Source organism: Malaclemys terrapin, chromosome 2 (genome assembly GCF_027887155.1).
Source record: "Malaclemys terrapin pileata isolate rMalTer1 chromosome 2, rMalTer1.hap1, whole genome shotgun sequence".
In the NCBI taxonomy this organism is placed as follows: Eukaryota; Metazoa; Chordata; order Testudines; family Emydidae; genus Malaclemys; species Malaclemys terrapin.
Window position 1 is genome coordinate 52824816 of NC_071506.1, and position 17150 is coordinate 52841965.

General features: G+C 47.1%; 1 protein-coding gene across 2 annotated transcripts in view; it reads right to left on the reverse strand.

The window, feature by feature from the left end:
- Window positions 1-17150, reverse strand: part of ZC2HC1A (zinc finger C2HC-type containing 1A) — a 71313-nt gene that overhangs the window by 29588 nt on the left and 24575 nt on the right. For both annotated transcript variants that reach the window (XM_054018411.1, XM_054018412.1), the window contains exons 2-4: window positions 4365-4441; window positions 2987-3103; window positions 1054-1195 (exon numbers count right to left, since the gene is read on the reverse strand). In XM_054018411.1, coding sequence (XP_053874386.1) covers window positions 1054-1195; window positions 2987-3103; window positions 4365-4441 — 336 coding nt within the window. The remainder of the gene's footprint in view (window positions 1-1053; window positions 1196-2986; window positions 3104-4364; window positions 4442-17150) is intronic.

Here is a 17150-nt window from a genome sequence, read left to right on the forward strand (position 1 = left end):
GACTACAGTCTCTCTTACTTTACAAGATGAACAACTTTTATTAACTTTGCAAAAGCTAGGAAGAACTACGCTAAAATTTATAACAATGAAAGACAATCCTGGCTTCTATGTTCCATTTTTAACAACCAAGCCACCTGGCTACGAGGAACACAGTTCTCATTGTCCTGTAGCATTGCAGTGGTTGAATGCAGGTTTTCGACATGTTACTTAATCAAAACAAGCAGACATAAACATACGCAGCAAAGCACACCCCAGATTTGATGCAGCTACAAATAAATAGCTCAAATAAAAATGCTTCATCAGCCCCATCAGGCAATTGTTCACTGGCTTGCTGAAGGGACCACAACAAAACCTATTTGTGGACACAGTCAGTCAAAGTGAGCATTCAACAGGAGGAAACACTAGTACAGGACGATACCAGTGATATTCTGCATGACCTCAATTTCAAACAAGATGTACATTATCCATAACGTTAATTAGTTTTCTTGACTTTAAATTTGGCACAGTAGTCCAGAAGAGTATATGTCAGTCCAAATCTTGGGACATAGACATATATTATCAGATAAATGTGAAGTCTTCACTTGACTATAGGTAGCTATCAGAAAAAGAAAAAAAAAAAAGGTACAACAGCGTGAGATCTATGTATGACCCTCAGCATGATTCTCATATTTTGTAAGGGGGGGCCTGCTTTTTAATGGAAGATTTCCTTTTCCAAAAAAAGGAAACAAAAACCTGACTAATCTCATAAAAGTTACATATTTCCCTCAGCTCCTTAGCCAACTGCCAGATTGTTCAATAACACTTTGACATACGTGTGTTAAAAGTGAAAAAAAAAAAATCAGAGAAAATGGGATAACAAAAATAATAGGACAAACAATTCTTAGCCAGTCAGAATAAGTAACCACAACTCATCAGCTGCTTAGCTGTTATCAGATGACAGTTCTCTGTACGCATTCATGAACATTTTATTCCAAGATATTCCTTATCAATTCAACACATACAATATATCAAAATTCTTTACAAACATCTACAGCACTTCACCATTTCACATACCTGGATCATATGAAGGTGGAGGAGGGGGAGGAAGTTTTCCACCCTCTTTGAGAGTTTGATCTAGTCCTTTGGCTGCTCGTATAGTTGCTATAAACTCCTCATGCTTTCGTCTCCAGTTGGACTGTTTTTTGGGGGGTTCTGGCTAAGAAGCCAACAGAAAAAAAAACGTTATGGGTTTTGGGTTCTTTCATTTTACAATAAATACATTTCTGCTTTTATTATGCAATATTTAATACCATTATATTTAAAATCCTGACTGACCCTAAAGCTAAAGAAGACAAATAGCTCTCAGAGTTTGCAAAGATGAGTATGGATGACGCTTTAGACCAAAAAAAAAAGAAAAAGAGAAACTTGGATATTCAGTCTCAGCACAAGGATGACAAAAGATTTTGTGTCAGAAATATAAAGAGCAACTACTTTTATCAGCAACATGATTGGTATTTCCTGAAAACTTGATCTCTGATACTCTTTTTCTCTCTGATCCCTAGTCCAGAACCAATGCTTAGTGTGACATAGTGGGATATGTCTGCAGCAACCTATGAACTCCATTTTATACTGTAACTTCTATTTCAGGGGTGGCCAAACTATGGCTCGCGAGCCACATGCAGCTCTTTTACCATTCAAGTGTGGCTCGCAAGCCCTCTCCGCCCCCGCATTCTCCACCTACCAGCTGGGGTGGGAGGGAACTCGGGATCTCTGCCTTGCACTAGTGTGGTAGGGTAGGAGCTTCTGTCCAGAGGGGAGGAGGCTTTCAGGGCTTCAGCCCTGTGGGGTGCACATGCTGGGGCTCAGGGCTTCAGCAGGAGTAGGGCTGAAAGTCCAAGCCCTGGCTCCCAGCAGGTGTGCTCCAGCTTTCGAATTTCTGAAGATTGTCGTATGCAGCTTGGCGGCCCAGTAAGTTTGGCCACCCCCGTTCTATTATGTGTTATGTGCTAAACACATGTATAACTTTCCCCAAGGCAAGTCTATTATGATGTACCCTGCCCAGGAAAGGTGCTGTCATCTTGTTCAATGACTGTCACTGAGAAGCCATCACAGAGCAATCTAGGGCAGCAATTTTAATTGTGTCTCAACTGCTGGTCCAACTCCATGGAACAATGGATTTTCTACACAGGAGCATCAGCAAAGCTAGTAGATCTTCAGCTGTCCAGCAGAGAACATGGCAAAAAAGTAGAGAGACTGTATTTAAGAGGGGACATCCACTGAGAAGGCAGGAGCGATGCAGCCTAACCTCAAACACTGACAGGACTTGTAGAAGGGGGAGATCAGAGCAGGGATGCACCTCAGGACTTTATTTTTTTAAAGATTTGTAATTTTCTAGTGCTTTTAAAGAGAAAAGTGACTTGGCTAAGCCAGTGTTCCTGGCTTTCCTGTAATCTTATCCCTGAAAGGTTTATACCTACAGTTAGGTGGAACTCTGAGGCACTGGTTCCAGAGTCTGGGGCAGCTGGATTACAGAGTCCCCACATCTTAAGGTAGGGTTCAGACCCAGTTAGCTTAGACGCATGTAGGACCCAGTGGTTAGTCCAATCATGGCCATCCAGAGGGAAACTGGACAGGCTGTTGCACTTTGAATAGTATACTAATCTTCAAAACATTTGTACTGGTCCTTCAGATTTCAGAATGATGTCATTCTGATTACAACCTTTTTCTTCCTATATTTGATCACAATATGATTTTAGTAGCCAATGTCTTATTAAATGACACAGGTTACTACTTTATATCACTGGAAAGCTATCTAAATTTCAATTTTTTGCAAGATAGTGGACCTTAAAATTATTACTGCTCTCTTGATCTAAGTGCACGTTTTAGCTATGTTTACCATATACAGCACTGGCATTCCTTGCACATAAGCAATGAATTAACCACATAATACATGCACGTGTACGGTATTTTGTCAAAAATGATAATATTCAAGAGGTTATTTACCTACCCGTGGCTTTAGAGGTTTTACTGTGGAAATATCAGTTCCTTCTGCTCTCTGTCTGCTGGAATCAAATGTCTTCCTTCTCTTAGTAGCGTTTTTTTGGCAAATAGGTGTATGCTTTTTCTGTAAGAAAAAGAGGAAAAAAATCTATTGTATGCAATATTTATATTTGGATACAGAACAACATGAAGTTCTTCCTTATCAGCTATTTCAATCACCAAACAAAAAATAACTAGGGTTGTCAAGCAATTAAAAAAATGTATTGCGATTAATCGTGTGATTAAAAAAATTAATCACGATTAATCGCGCTATTAAACAAGAATACAATACCATTTATTTAAATATTGTTGATGCTTTCTACATTTTCAAATATATTGATTTCAACACAGAATACAAAGTGTAAAGTGTGAAGTTATTTTTATTACAAATATTTGCATTGTAAAAAACAAAAGAAATAGTATTTTTCAATTCACCTAATACAATACTGTAGTGCAATCTCTTTATCATGAACTTTGAAATTACAAATGTAGAACTATGTAAAAAAAAAAAACGGCATTCAAAAATAAAACAATGTAAAACTTTAGAGCCTACAAGTCCACTCAGTCCTACTTCAGCCAATCACTCAGACAAACAAGTTTGCAGGAAATAATGCTGCCTACTTCTTGCTTACAATGGCACCCAAAAGTGAGAACAGGTGTTCGCATGGCACTGTTGTAGTCGGTGTTGCAAGACATTTACATGCCAGATGCGCTAAAGATTCATATGTCCCTTCATGCTTCAAGCACCATTCTGCTCAATAACAATTCAAACCAGAGCGGACCGATGCATGCTCATTTTCGTCATCTGAGTCGGATATCACCAAAAGAGTTTGGTTTTCATTTTTGTTCTGTAGTTTCTGCAGGGGAGTGTTGCTCTTTTAAGACTTCTGAAAGCATGCTCCACACCTCGTCCCTCTCAGATTTTGAAAGGCACTTCAGATTCTTAAACCTTGGGTCCAGTGCTGTAGCTATCTTTAAAAATCTCACATTTGGTACCTTCTTTGCCTTTTGTCAAATTTGCTGTGAAAGTGTTCTTAAAACGAACATGTGCTGGGTCATCATCCGAGACTGCTATAACATTTTCAGAAGTGAGTAGTAATTATAAGTGCCTTTAAAGAGGCCTGATTTTCACAAAGTGCTGGGCACTGCACTCTGAAAATCAGATTCCTTTAAGGTGTTTCAAGCTGGGCACGCTAAAAAAACAGGAACTCAATATCATTAGTAACGTTTGAAAATTTAAACTGAGATGCTTCGCTGCACTGACCATGTCAGAGGTATCAGCACAGGGTTCTCAGATTGATATACCCATTCCAAAAGCCAATAGAAAGTATCATCACGTTACTCACCAGTGCTGCTGTAAAGAATGTCCTTCCACAAATCTTGCATGGTAATAAATCTCCAGCTGGCACTATAATATCATTTTCTAACAAAAATAAAAATAAAACATGCATATTTATTATAAGCAAACTGAATTTTTCAACCTTTTGCCAACTTTAGTTATGTAAAAATCTTATCTTCCACCAAGTATTTTCTGACCTTGCTGACCTTATATACTTAGCAACATTTTCATTATACAAAAACATCTCCATCTGAAATACTGTCGAGAAATAGTTGAGAATACTATAATTACAAGACAAATATTTTGAATTTATTTTTCTTTTTGGCAATCCAATAGCTGAAACTAAAGAAAGCAAGCTACAAACATACCAGAGATTTTAAGTCAGAACACTAGTTTGCTTCATTGCTCTTTAATAAAAAGGAGGTTTGGTGTCTGGATTTACAGTATCACTTTATCCATTGTATCAGTAGGGGAAACTATGAAAGCCAATGGGAAAATTGCCAAAGCCCTGGTCTACGCTACGAGTTTAGGTCAAAGTTAGCAGCATTAGATCAATTTAACCCTGCACCCGTCCACACGACGAAGCCATTTTTGTCAACTTAAAGAGCTCTTAAAATTGATTTCTGTACTCCTCCCCGACGAGGGGATTAGCACTGAAATCGACCCTGCTGGGTCAAATTTGGGGTAGTGTGGATGCAATTCGACGGTATTGGACTCCGGGAGCTATCCCAGAGTGCTCCACTCTAACCGCTCTGGACAGCACTCTCAACTCAGATGCACTGGCCAGGTAGACAGGAAAAGTCCCGCGAACTTTCATTTCCTGTTTGGCCAGCATAGCGAGCTGATCAGCACAGGTGACCATGGAGTCCCAGAATCGCAAAAGACCTCCAGCATGGACCAAACAGGAGGTATTGCATCTGATCACTGTATGGGGAGATGAATCCGTGCTATCAGAACTCCATTCCAAAAAACAAAATGCTGGAATATTTGAAAAAAATCTCCAAGGGCATGAAGGACAGAGGTTATAACAGGGACCCGCAACAGTGAAGCCTACCAAAGAACCAGAGAGGCAAACAGCCGCTCCGGGTCAGAGCTCCAGACATGCCACTTCTATGATGAGCTGCATGTAATTCTAGGGGGTGCCCCCATCACTGCCCCACCCCTGTGCTTCCCTCCTCCCCCCACCCCTCCTGAGCTACCTTAGCAGTTATCCCCCCATTTGTGTGATGAAGTAATAAAGAATGCATGAATTTGAAACAACAATGACTTTATTGCCTCTGCAAGCGGTGATCAAAGGCGGGAGGGGAGGGCGGTTGGCTTACAGGGAAGTAAAGTGAACCAAGGGGGCAGGTTTTCATCAAGGAAAAACAAACAGAACTTTCACACCCTAGCCTGACCAGTCATGAAACTGGTTTTCAAAGCTCTGATGCACACTGCGCCCTGCTGTGCTCTTCTAACCGCCCTGTGTCTGGCTGCGCGTAATCAATAGCCAGGCGATTTGCCTCAACCTCCCACCCTGCCACTCTCACAGATATTGTGGAGCTTACAGCAAGTAGTAATAACGATGGGAATATTGGTTTCGCTGAGGTCTGAGTCAGTAAACTGCACCAGCGAGCTTTTAAATGTCCAAAGGCACATTCTACCACCATTATGCACTTGCTCAGCCTACAGTTGAACTGCTCCTTACTACTGTCCAGGCTTCATGAGCCATGGGAGCAAGGGATAGGTTGGCGTAGGTGCGACCGCGTGATGCTGCCGACTGGGAGAGCAGCCTAAGGCAGAAGCCTCCAGCTGGCATGATATTCCAGGCAGGACTGAATCTCCATTAGACAAAACCTAAAGAAGAGAATGACCTGGAGTCACTCCCATTTTTGTCTATAATATTTTTTTCCTACACTTCTGAACCCCACACTGACAGGAGATCTCTGTCTCTGGCATGCTTCCAGCTTCATAACCATAATCCCACGTGAGTTTGGTTCCGGCTTTCACATGCCTGTTTGTGAAGAATGCCACCAAAGGGAAATTTCTGTTGTGCGTCTCTACAAAGACACTCTGTACAAAGAGATTTGGGCAGCAGCTATGATTAAGAAATCGGCCCACATTTCCTTCTTTTGTGGCATCCAATAAATAAATACCCCAGGAAAAGGAGTAAAACCAGCATTTTTTCCTGCATAAGTCAGCAGGAACAAGTAAGAATCAGTAAATCTGAAGTCAGTGTGTCTTCCCTTACCAATCCCCCGAGCCACTCATTCTCCCCCACATTTCCCAATAGCAGAACAAATACTTTACAGTAACCAACTACTCACCATAAATTGGTGCTCAAATTCACCATTAAAAATAACAGACTAGGTTGGACACACTCAGTGAATCTAACAAGCCCATGGCAAAATGATAACATCGTTCTACAGAATAAACACCAATTAGTCCTCATTGGAGCTGTAGAATCTGTAGTAGTGAATTTCCTTACCGCATTCTTAACATTTCACTGCTGCTGTTGGTAGACAGACAACTAACAAAAATATTTCCCAAGAGCAATTTCTTCTGACAAAAATAACCCAGAAAACAAAAATGCTATTTTTTAAACTAACAGGGAAAGTTCCAGACATTCTACATGGGCCTCAACATTTTCAGGGTCGTGCCCTTCTCACCCCTGGTGGGGGTGTGTACAGGGGTAAGGGAACAAATTACTTAGGGAGGTTGTGGAATCTGCATCATTGGAGGCTTTTAAGAACATATTAGACAAACACCTGTCAAGGAAGGTCTTGATAACACTTAGTCCTGCCTCAGTGCAAGGGACTGGACTAGATGACCTACTGAGGCCCCTTTCAGTCCTGCATGCCTATGATTCTATATTTCACATTTTTAGCTCATTCATTTTTGCTGACAGAATTGCACACATGCCACCTCAAGAGAATGATGGAACACGCTCCAGGCGACTTTGTCCCGGCAGACCAGGCAATTTCTTCCTCAGTCTGGCTCATCCCCTCTGCATTCAAATCAGACGGCTTCTTCCTCAACATATCCTGGCTGCTAGTCCCTTCAGCTATGTCTACCCAATGTAAGCCAAGGGTTAGTGGGACTCAAGTCAGCTGACTTATGTCATGGAAATCTGGACCCAAGCATCTGCACTGCATTTTAAGCCTAGGATAAGAATTTTCTGACCTATGCTCAAACCTAGGGCTCTGGCATTCACACTGAAGTGCACAGACCCAAGTCAAAGTAACTGTATCCCAGAGTGCCTAGCACCACCCCCATGTTGACACTCTAGCCCTAGGAACATGGTGCATTGTGGGAAAACTCTACTGCCCCTCCCTCGTTTCCTAACTACAGCAGTGCTATCGATGAGACTCAGATGCCCATAAGGAGCACCTGAGTTCTTGGCTCAGCCCTGCCCGGGGAGGGATAACCCCCAACACCCCAGCAGCCAGGAACTGCCTCCCACCTGGCTACTTTGCTCCTTGTTCTCGGCAAGTGCCACGCAGCAGTGAGGAGCAGCAGGAGCTGCTGCTGCAGAAAGAGCAGGAAGGGGGAATGGGCTCGACCAGAAACTAATGGCACTTCCAACCAGCTGCACTAGCTGCCTGCAGCTACTTTGCTGCCAGAAACTGTGGACAACTCCTGGGACCTGAGGCAAGCCATGGCTGAGAGTATACAGGAAACCCTAGGTCCCGGTTTAACATGGGTCTCAGACCCTGCTGGGACCTGGGATACTGGGTTCGAGCCCTAGGTTAGTACAATTGTATTGTGGACACAACAGGGTTTTGGCTTGAGCCTGGGCTCACACCCAGTCTTAAACTGTGGTGCAGACATACCCTTTGAGAGCACAAGAGATAAAACAGTTACTCACCTTTGTAACTGTTGTTCTTCGAGATGTGTTGCTCATATCCATTCCAATTAGGTGTGCGCGCGCCGCGTGCACGATCGTTGGAGAAATTTTCTACCCTAGCAACACCCGGTGGGTCGGCTGTGAAGCCCCCTGGAGTGGCGCCTTCATGGCGCTGGATATATACCCCAGCCGACCCAGCGCCCCCCTCAGTTCCTTCTTGCCGGCTACTCCGACAGTGGGGATGGGGGGCGGGTTTGGAATGGATATGAGCAACACATCTCGAAGAACAACAGTTACAAAGGTGAGTAACTGTTTTTTCTTCTTCGAGTGCTTGCTCATATCGATTCCAATTAGGTGACTACCAAGCCTTACCTAGGCCGTGGGGTCGGAGTGAGACATCGCTGAGTGCAAAACAGTTGATCCAAATGCAGCATCGTCTCTGGACTGCTGTACCAGTGCATAGTGAGCGGCGAAGGTGGGGACCAATGACCAAACCGCAGCTCTACAAATGTCCTGGATCGGGACTCGAGCCAGGAAGGCAATCGAGGAGGCTTGAGCCCTCGTGGAGTGGGCAGTGAGGCGCGGCGTCGGGACACCAACCAGGTTGTAGCAAGCACGAATGCAGGTCGTGATCCAGGAGGAGAGACGTTGTGAGGAGACCGGTAAGCCTTTCATCCGGTCGGCCACGGCAACGAAGAGTTGTGTCGTCTTCCTAAACGGCTTTGTACGCTCAAGATAGAAAGCCAGGGCCCTGCATACGTCCAAGGAATGCATACGCTGGTCTTGACGGGTGGCGTGCGGCTTAGGATGGAAGACTGGGAGAAATATATTCTGGTTCACATGAAAAGGTGAAACTACCTTGGGAAGAAAGGCAGGGTGGGGGCGAAGCTGCACCTTGTCTTTATGGAAAACTGTGTATGGAGGCTCAGACGTAAGCGCCCTGATTTCAGAAACACGCCTTGCTGAAGTGATGGCTACCAGGAAGGGTGTCTTCCAACATAGGTACAGGAGTGAGCAGGTAGCCAATGGCTCAAATGGGGGCCCTGTGAGCTTGGACAGAACCAGGTTAAGATCCCACTCCGGAACGGGTTGGCGTTGCTGTGGGTACGTCCGGTCTAAGCCCTTGAGGAATCTAACGACCACCGGGTTAGAGAAGACTGAGGAACCGAGTTCTCCTGGGTGGAACACCGACATAGCGGCCAGGTGAACCCTGATTGAAGATATCGCCAAGCCCTGCTGTTTCAGGGACAGGAGATATTCGAGTATAAAGGGAATTGACGCCTGCAAGGGGGGCGTAGCCTGCTGCGCGCACCAACAGGAGAACCGTTTCCACTTGGCTAAGTAAGTGGTCTGTGTAGAGGGCTTTCTACTTCCCAGCAGAATCTGCTGCACGGGATGTGAGCATTGTAGCTCTGTCCGATTTAGCCATGGAGCATCCACGCTGTGAGGTGGAGCGATTGCAGGTCAGGGTGACAGAGTCAGCCGTGGTCCTGAGAGATCAGGTCTGGGCACAAGGGAAGCGTGATCGGAGTTTGAACCGATAGCTCCAGAAGCGTGGTGTACCAGTGCTGTCTTGGCCAAGCTGGAGCGACTAGAATGAGACGTGCCTCGTCTCTGCGTAGCTTGAGCAGTACCCTGTGGACCAGTGGGAATGGAGGAAAAGCGTAGAACAGCTGGTCTTTCCAAGTCAGAAGGAAAGCGTCCGACAGGGAGCCCGGAGATCGCCCTTGTAGGGAGCAGAACATGTGGCACTTCCTATTGGCTCGAGATGCGAACAGGTCAACCTGGGGAAATCTCCACCTCTGGAAGATGGAATAGATGATGTCTGGGCGAATCGACCACTCGTGCGTCTGGAAGGATCTGCTGAGACGGTCCGCTAGGGTGTTCTGGAATACAGGGAGGAACGATGCCATGAGATGTATCGAGTGGGCAACGCAGAACTCCCACAGGCGAATGGTCTCTTGGCATAGGAGAGACGAACGGGCTCCTCCTTGCTTGTTGATGTAGAACATGGCCGTGGTGTTGTCTGTGAGGACTGACACGCAACGGCCGTGCAGGAGACCAAGAAATGCCTGACAAGCTAGATGTACGACCATCAGCTCTCGAACATTGATGTGCAGAGCTAGTTGGGGTGCGGTCCACAGGCCCTGGGTGTGGTGCTCTCCGGGTGAGTGTCCCAACCGAGAGATGACGCGTCCGTGACCAGGTGCATGGAGGGTTGTGGGGCGTGAAACGGCATTCCCGCGGCAACTAAGGCCCCGAACTCCTCCCTTGAGTCCTGGGGAACTAACTCTTTGAATTTACCCATGGAGTTCCATCAGTTGTAGCTGTAGCGGCTCAAGAGCGCCTGTTGGTTCGCAGCTCTGAGCTGCAGACCCCCGCGCCGAGTACACCTTACGCCCGAACAAATGGAAGCGTTTAGCCTCCTTCGATTTGGGCGCTGCCACCTGCTGGCCATGACACTCTCTTGCGTTCACTGAGGACACGACTAGTGAACGCGGTGGTGGGTGCGTGTATAAGTATTCATGGTCCTTGTAGGGGATGAAGTACTTTCTCTTGACCCCTCTGGCAGTGGGTGGAATGGAGGCAGGAGTTTGCCATATGGTAGTGGCATTAGCCTGAATCGTACGAATCAGTGGTAATGCCACCCGGGATGGGGCATCAGCAGACAGGATGCTCACCACTGGGTCCTGCACCTCTACTATCTCCTCCACCTGGAGGTCCATGTTACGTGCCACCCTATGTAACAGGTCTTGGTGGGCACGAAGATCTATTGGGGGCGGGCCTGAGGCTGTTGTGCCCGCCACCGCCTCATCCGGGGAAGATGAGGAGGATGCCTCCGGGGGCAAGGGGTCCAAATGAGGGTCCGGTTCTAAGGGCCCCTGAAGCAGAGGATCTCCCGGCGTCTAGGGCCTAAGGTGGTGTAGGCACGGGAGCCTCTATGCCCCCTGCGGGAGGACAGGAGATGGTGGCCTTCGGGACTCTGGGCTCAGATTGTGCCGAGCAAGAGGCCGATGGTGGAGCCCCTTGCGCCTGGTGATACGCCCACGGGGTCCAGAAAGACCAATGCGTAGGGTCCTGCGCGCAGTCCTCTGCCCCCTCCTGCCAGTGACCCAAGTCAGCAGCAGCCTGACCCTGGGGAGGGTATGCTGATCGTGAAGCCCTGTCGGATGAGCGAGACGCTGATCTCGAGGGCCAGGGCAGTGCCGAACGCGGGTGCATCGGCTCGGTGCGGTACCGATCGGTGCCGGTCCATAGGCGAGCGGTCCCTGCGCGGTGCCGGTGAGCGGTACCGTGATCGAGATCGGTGCCGCTGGCCACGTCGGTGCCGAGATCCAGATCTGGACCGAGATGAAGACTACCGCCTGTAGACATGGTGCCGGGAGCGGCCCCTCGAACTGGAGCAGCGCTCGTACCGGTGTCGAGAACTACGTCTAGATGCCGACCGGTACCGATGGTCCTGACGGTGCCAAGATGTCGATCGGTGCCTTGAAGAGGACCTAGGCCGCGAGTACGACTGGTGCCGGGGTGAAAGTCGACGCCGGGACTGCGAGCGGCGTCGGGACCTGCTCCGAGACCTGGAGCGGTGCCGCGAGTCCACGCTCGGAGACGGCGAGCGTACCAGGGCAGGCTTGCCCCTGGATTGCACGGTCCGAAGAGAGGGCGGTGCCGCGGGTTGAGACGGCCCCGGCTCTGTGAGAGCGATGAGGTCTTTTGCCGTCGCAAAGGTCTCCGGAGTAGACGGAAGTCAGGGCTCCCTCACGGACCGAGGCGGTGAGCCAATCTGCACTGGACTCAACGGCCCTACCCCTGGTGCCAGAGTCAACAGTGTAGAAGATATTTGCATCTTCTGGCGCTCTAGAGGCAGACGCGGCTCTATGACCGGTACCGGGGAAGCCGGTGCCTTAGGACAGCGGCCTCCTGTATCTTTTACGTCCCGGGGACAGGGAACGGCGCCAAGGCGCTTGTGGCGGACGCGGTGCCGAGGGAGGACGGTGCCGCGAGGCCTTATCCGCGTCTGCTCGCGGTGTAGTACCGGTAGGTGCCGCCGGGCTGCTGCGCACCGAGGCGCTCGGTGCTGGAACTTGGCGCGCTGAGGGAGGATCTGGGCTAAGTGCCGCCTCCTTGAAGAGCTGCTTGAGTCTAAAGTCCCGCTCCTTTTTAGTCCTGGGTCTGAAAGCCTTACAGATTTTGCACTTATCTGTCTGGTGGGACTCTCCTAAACACTTCAGACACGAGTCGTGTGGATCTCCCGTTGGCATAGGCTTAGCACAGGACGCGCACTGCTTAAAGCCAGGAGCCTTGGGCATGAGCCCGGCTATGCACTGGGGAAAAATATCCCCCTTAACCCCCGCTAACTATTTACAACTATTTAAATAATGAACTATTAACAACAATCTAAGAATATACTACAACTATAACTACAACTATCTATAAGAATTACAGGATAAGCTAGGGAGAGTGGAGAACAGCTATGCCAGGCTCCACAGTTCCAACGATCGTCAGGGGCGGTAAGAAGGAACTGAGGGGGTGCTGGGTCGGCTGAGGTATATATCCAGCACCATGAACGTGCCACTCCAGGGGGCTCCACAGCCAACCCACCGGGTGTTGCTAGGGTAGAAAATTTCTCTGACGATCATGCACGTGGCGCACACACACCTAACTGGAATCAATATGAGCAAGCACTCAAATAAGAAACAGACTCCCTCCCCTCAGTTCCAATGCCTGGCTCCTCCCAGGCATGGAACAACAATTAAAGGGAAAAGAACATATTGGGACAAATTGCTAGTAAATGTCAGGAACCCAGCTGCTTAGTTGCCTAGAAACCCAATAAGCTCACTGGGACCAATAAGTGACTGTGCTCCACGATTGGTCAGAAGAGCCAACAGATCACCATTTAAGCACTGTAACAACAGCAGCACAGTGGGTGCTCAATGCATTCCACAGTTGCAGGTGTGCCGGGCCTGCTTCCTGTCCAGCCTGTTGACCTGAATTTTATGAGTTATATGTTATGGCTCGCCACTGATCGCATCTGACCAGAAGATTTATAGGTTCTTGTCCAATTTAGACTACAGGGTCCGAGAACTCAGACAGTTCTATATTGGGAAAGGACTCTCGGGGTGCTTGGCAAAAACACTTACACTGAGGACAATACCAAATTGATAAAAACTTTATTGAGATTACCAACAGAATAATAAATGCTATGAAACTTATGACTGCAAAACAGTAAAAAAATCCCAAACTCCTGGTGGTAACATTTTTATTGTAAGTACCTTAACCTAACATACTCACACCCTTCCTTGAGGACCCGGTAATAGGAGGTGAAGGACCAGCCTTACTCCTGGCATACCCGATAACCCAATGGTTCTGGCTTCCCCAGTAGTTAGGAATGTTCAGTAGTTATACTATACTACACAAGCTGAGCTGATAGCATAATAGAAGATAGAATGATAGGTAGATAAAAAAGTCTATAGAATATAGGAGAACAAAGAAAAGGAAGAGCTTCCTAAGATATCCTTACATGGTGTGTTATAGGATCCTGACGCTATGTAATTGAGACCCAACCTACTATACCCAAATCTTATTTCCAAAATGTATGGGTACCCTTATCCTTTATGTTAGTGGATTATGACACTTCCTTTCTACATATTAATAAGGATTGTTTTATTCCAAAAACTGCCAACCTAGGCTTTCTTGGCAACTTCCAGGTTTGTGGTATACCCTGCGGTTACCAACCGGTTGCAAACGCCCGATAAATCTGTTCACTGTTGTGTGTAGTTCCTCCCTTTGGTTCCCCAAAGTTTAGGGACCCTTTCTATCTGTGCCAAAGGTTGCCAGCTTTTATGCTGACTTACCCTTAATTGATTATATTTTTAGCTATTTAGCGGATCTTACCGGATACAAGCTGGCAGGCTTCTTGCATTTCAGCAAAACTTATTCTATGCCTAATTATTAGGAAACACATATCATATGCCTCAACACATCCTAATTTCATAGGAATTAAAACGGATAAAATATAAGAATCGTATATGAAATGGATTAATTCAGAAAGAAACATATTATTTCATACGGCTGGCTGGCTTAGTAGGATCTAATAGCTAGCAAAGTAATCCTATGAGCTACAAGCCCTTGCTCCACCACTTGCCTGCTCCACTCCGGCCCTAGTCCATGCCTACCTCTGAACTCCTGATTCCTAACTCCTGGCTCCAACCACTGACTTGTCTCTTGACCACGCCTCCAGTTCTGCCCTCTGATTGCGCTCCAACCATTAGGACAGACTCCTGCTCTGACCACTAGATCTCACGACCTACACCTCAGTGTGTGAGAGTGAGACTGGAATGGACTGGACTGGAGAGAAAAACTGTGACAGGGAACCTCTGGGAGGGGGGGAAGGAAGATGGGGAGAGACAGATCAGACAAGGAGCCAAGAGGTGAGGAATTGGGACTCGGTGGGCAAGGAGACTGGGGACAAGCAGTCAAGGTGAGAGGGCACTGGGACTGGTTGGGCAAAGAGACTGGGAATGGCAGGGACCATACTTGGAAAGGAAGCCGGAGCAGAAGGCTAGGACTGGAAGGACAAGGAGATTGTCACAGATAAGAAGCCTGAGGAGTGGAGACTGGGATAGGGACCAGGAGCAAGGCAGGGACAAGTTGGAAGAGACAGAGCAGAAGGCATCAACCTTGGCGGGGGAACAGGCAGAAGAGTGTGCTCCCTAGAATATACTCCCTTCCAGAGCCTGGAATGCAACCCAAGATCTCACCATTCCTCTGATGTCAGCAAATGTGTGTACTACTCACTGATAAAAAGTCTCATTGTTTTCTGGTGTTAGTTCACAGAGGATGACCACCTACTATTTATTGTTATCTTTTATTCCATTAGCTGAAGTGGCAGACGTCTGTGCAACACATTTAAAGGTTCCACCCTACTGAGGAACTATGTGAGTGTTAATATGAAGCCACCTGATGGGATTTGTTGTTTTTTTTTCCAGTTTGCCTTTTTACAAATCTAAGAAATTATACAAAAAATAGCTGTGTTAAAAGAATATAATTAAGATTGCAAAGTCAAGCATTCAGACGTTAGGAAATGCTAGAATTAAGGTTGCCTGTGCAATCTTAATTTGCATCCTCTTGTTATGCATTATGATGAAGACTTTAAATATACATACTAGTTTTTCCATATGACCCCTGCCTTATTGGGTGCAAAGGATGGCTCTGCACTAGGGATGAGTCATACATTACTAGTAAGTGTAGTAAAGGAGACTGTTGTCTGAAGAACCTCTGCTTCATCTCCTGGAGAAATCAAAAGGTGTGTAATGAATGAGGCAGGGGATCCCTACTAGTAGGCAGGGACTATCTACTAGTCTGGTTTGTACCGTGCCTCGTACTCTGGGGCCCCATCCTCGGTTGACCCTTAGACACTACTGTACTAATAATTACTAATAAGTTGTGTCAGAGTTATAAAACTAAGCCATAAAAATGGGCTTTCTGCCCACCCGCTCCACCTTCATAGACGAAAACCTTAATTAAACCCTTACAAAATTCTTATTGAAAATAATTTCTTCTATAAGCACTCTAAGGCCTTCAAACTTTAAGAAAAACTTTGATGGTTTAAAAATGTTTTACAGAAGATGTCATTTACCTCTGCTAACTCATTTTCTCTCAATGGTCCAAATCTTGTAACTCCTTGGATGCTTAAAGATAGTATATCTCAAAAGAGATTTATGCATTTGCAAGTGTTATTTCATTTAACTGTAAGCAGCTAACCCATGAACTTCCCAATATCACTGTTATGTAAACGGTAAGGTGTTTACTGTACCAATATGGAGCCCAATGATTTTGCTATAACTGGTTACTAATGCAAGAAGCCATTTGAGTACAGAGTATTTATATTAATTGGGGAAATCAATCAGTTACCTGACAATACTTAAGCCATTTCCTCACCGCTCCAGCTCCTATGCCCTTCATTGGCCCCCTCCAGACTCCAATGGGAGTTGCAGGGGCAGTGCCTGTGGATGGGGCAGCTTGCAGAGCCGCCTGGCCATGCCTCCACGTAGGAACCGGAGAAGGGACATGCCACTGTTTCTGGGAGCCACTTGAGGTAAGCGCCGCTCGGAGCCTGCACCCTTGAGCCTCTCCCCATGTCCCTGCTCCAGCCCTGATCTCCCTTCCGCTCTCCAAACCCCTCGGTTCCACCCCAGAGCACCCTCCTGCCCCCCAAACCTCTCATCCCCAGCCCCACCCCAGAGCCCACACCTCCAGCTGGAAACTGCACCCCTTTCCGCACTCCTGCCCCAGCCCTGATCCTTCTCCCGCCCTCTGAACACCTTCGTCCCAGCCCAGAGCACCTTCTTGCATCCCAAACCTCTCATCCCCAGCCCCACCCCAGAGTCCGCACCCCCAACAAGAGCCCTCACCCCCTCCTGTACCCCAACCCCAATTTTGTGAGCATTCATGGCCCGCCATACAATTTCTATTTCCCGATGTGGCCCTCAGGCCAAAAAGTTTGCCTACTCCTGTTCTAGGGGAAGCGAGTGCAGAAAACAGAGGACATGTGTGATGGGCTTGCTGGGGAAATGCACTGCAGCATTCTGTACTAATGGAATGTTGAATGCTGCAGAGAGGTCCAGGAGGATATGAGTGGGTGTTTGCCCTCTATACAATGACAGATTTTTCTGTCATTGCCACTAAAACGATGCTATGCCCTGGCTGGATTCCAGAATGTGCCAGATCTATGGTATTAGCTTCAATAAGATGAACTTGTAATTGGCTTCTGGGTAGCTTTTCTCTATGTGCTTGTTCAGGAAAAGGAAGTTTGACACTCAGAGAACCCTGAGGCCTACAAGAAGCAGGGATGTCCCCTGAGAGAATCTGTCAGAGTACCTGGGGAGGGGAGGCAAGGCACTGGGGAAACCTGCTGGGAAGAAAGGTCTCTAGGGAAAGTTCCAGGGAGACAATGCACAGCTTAAC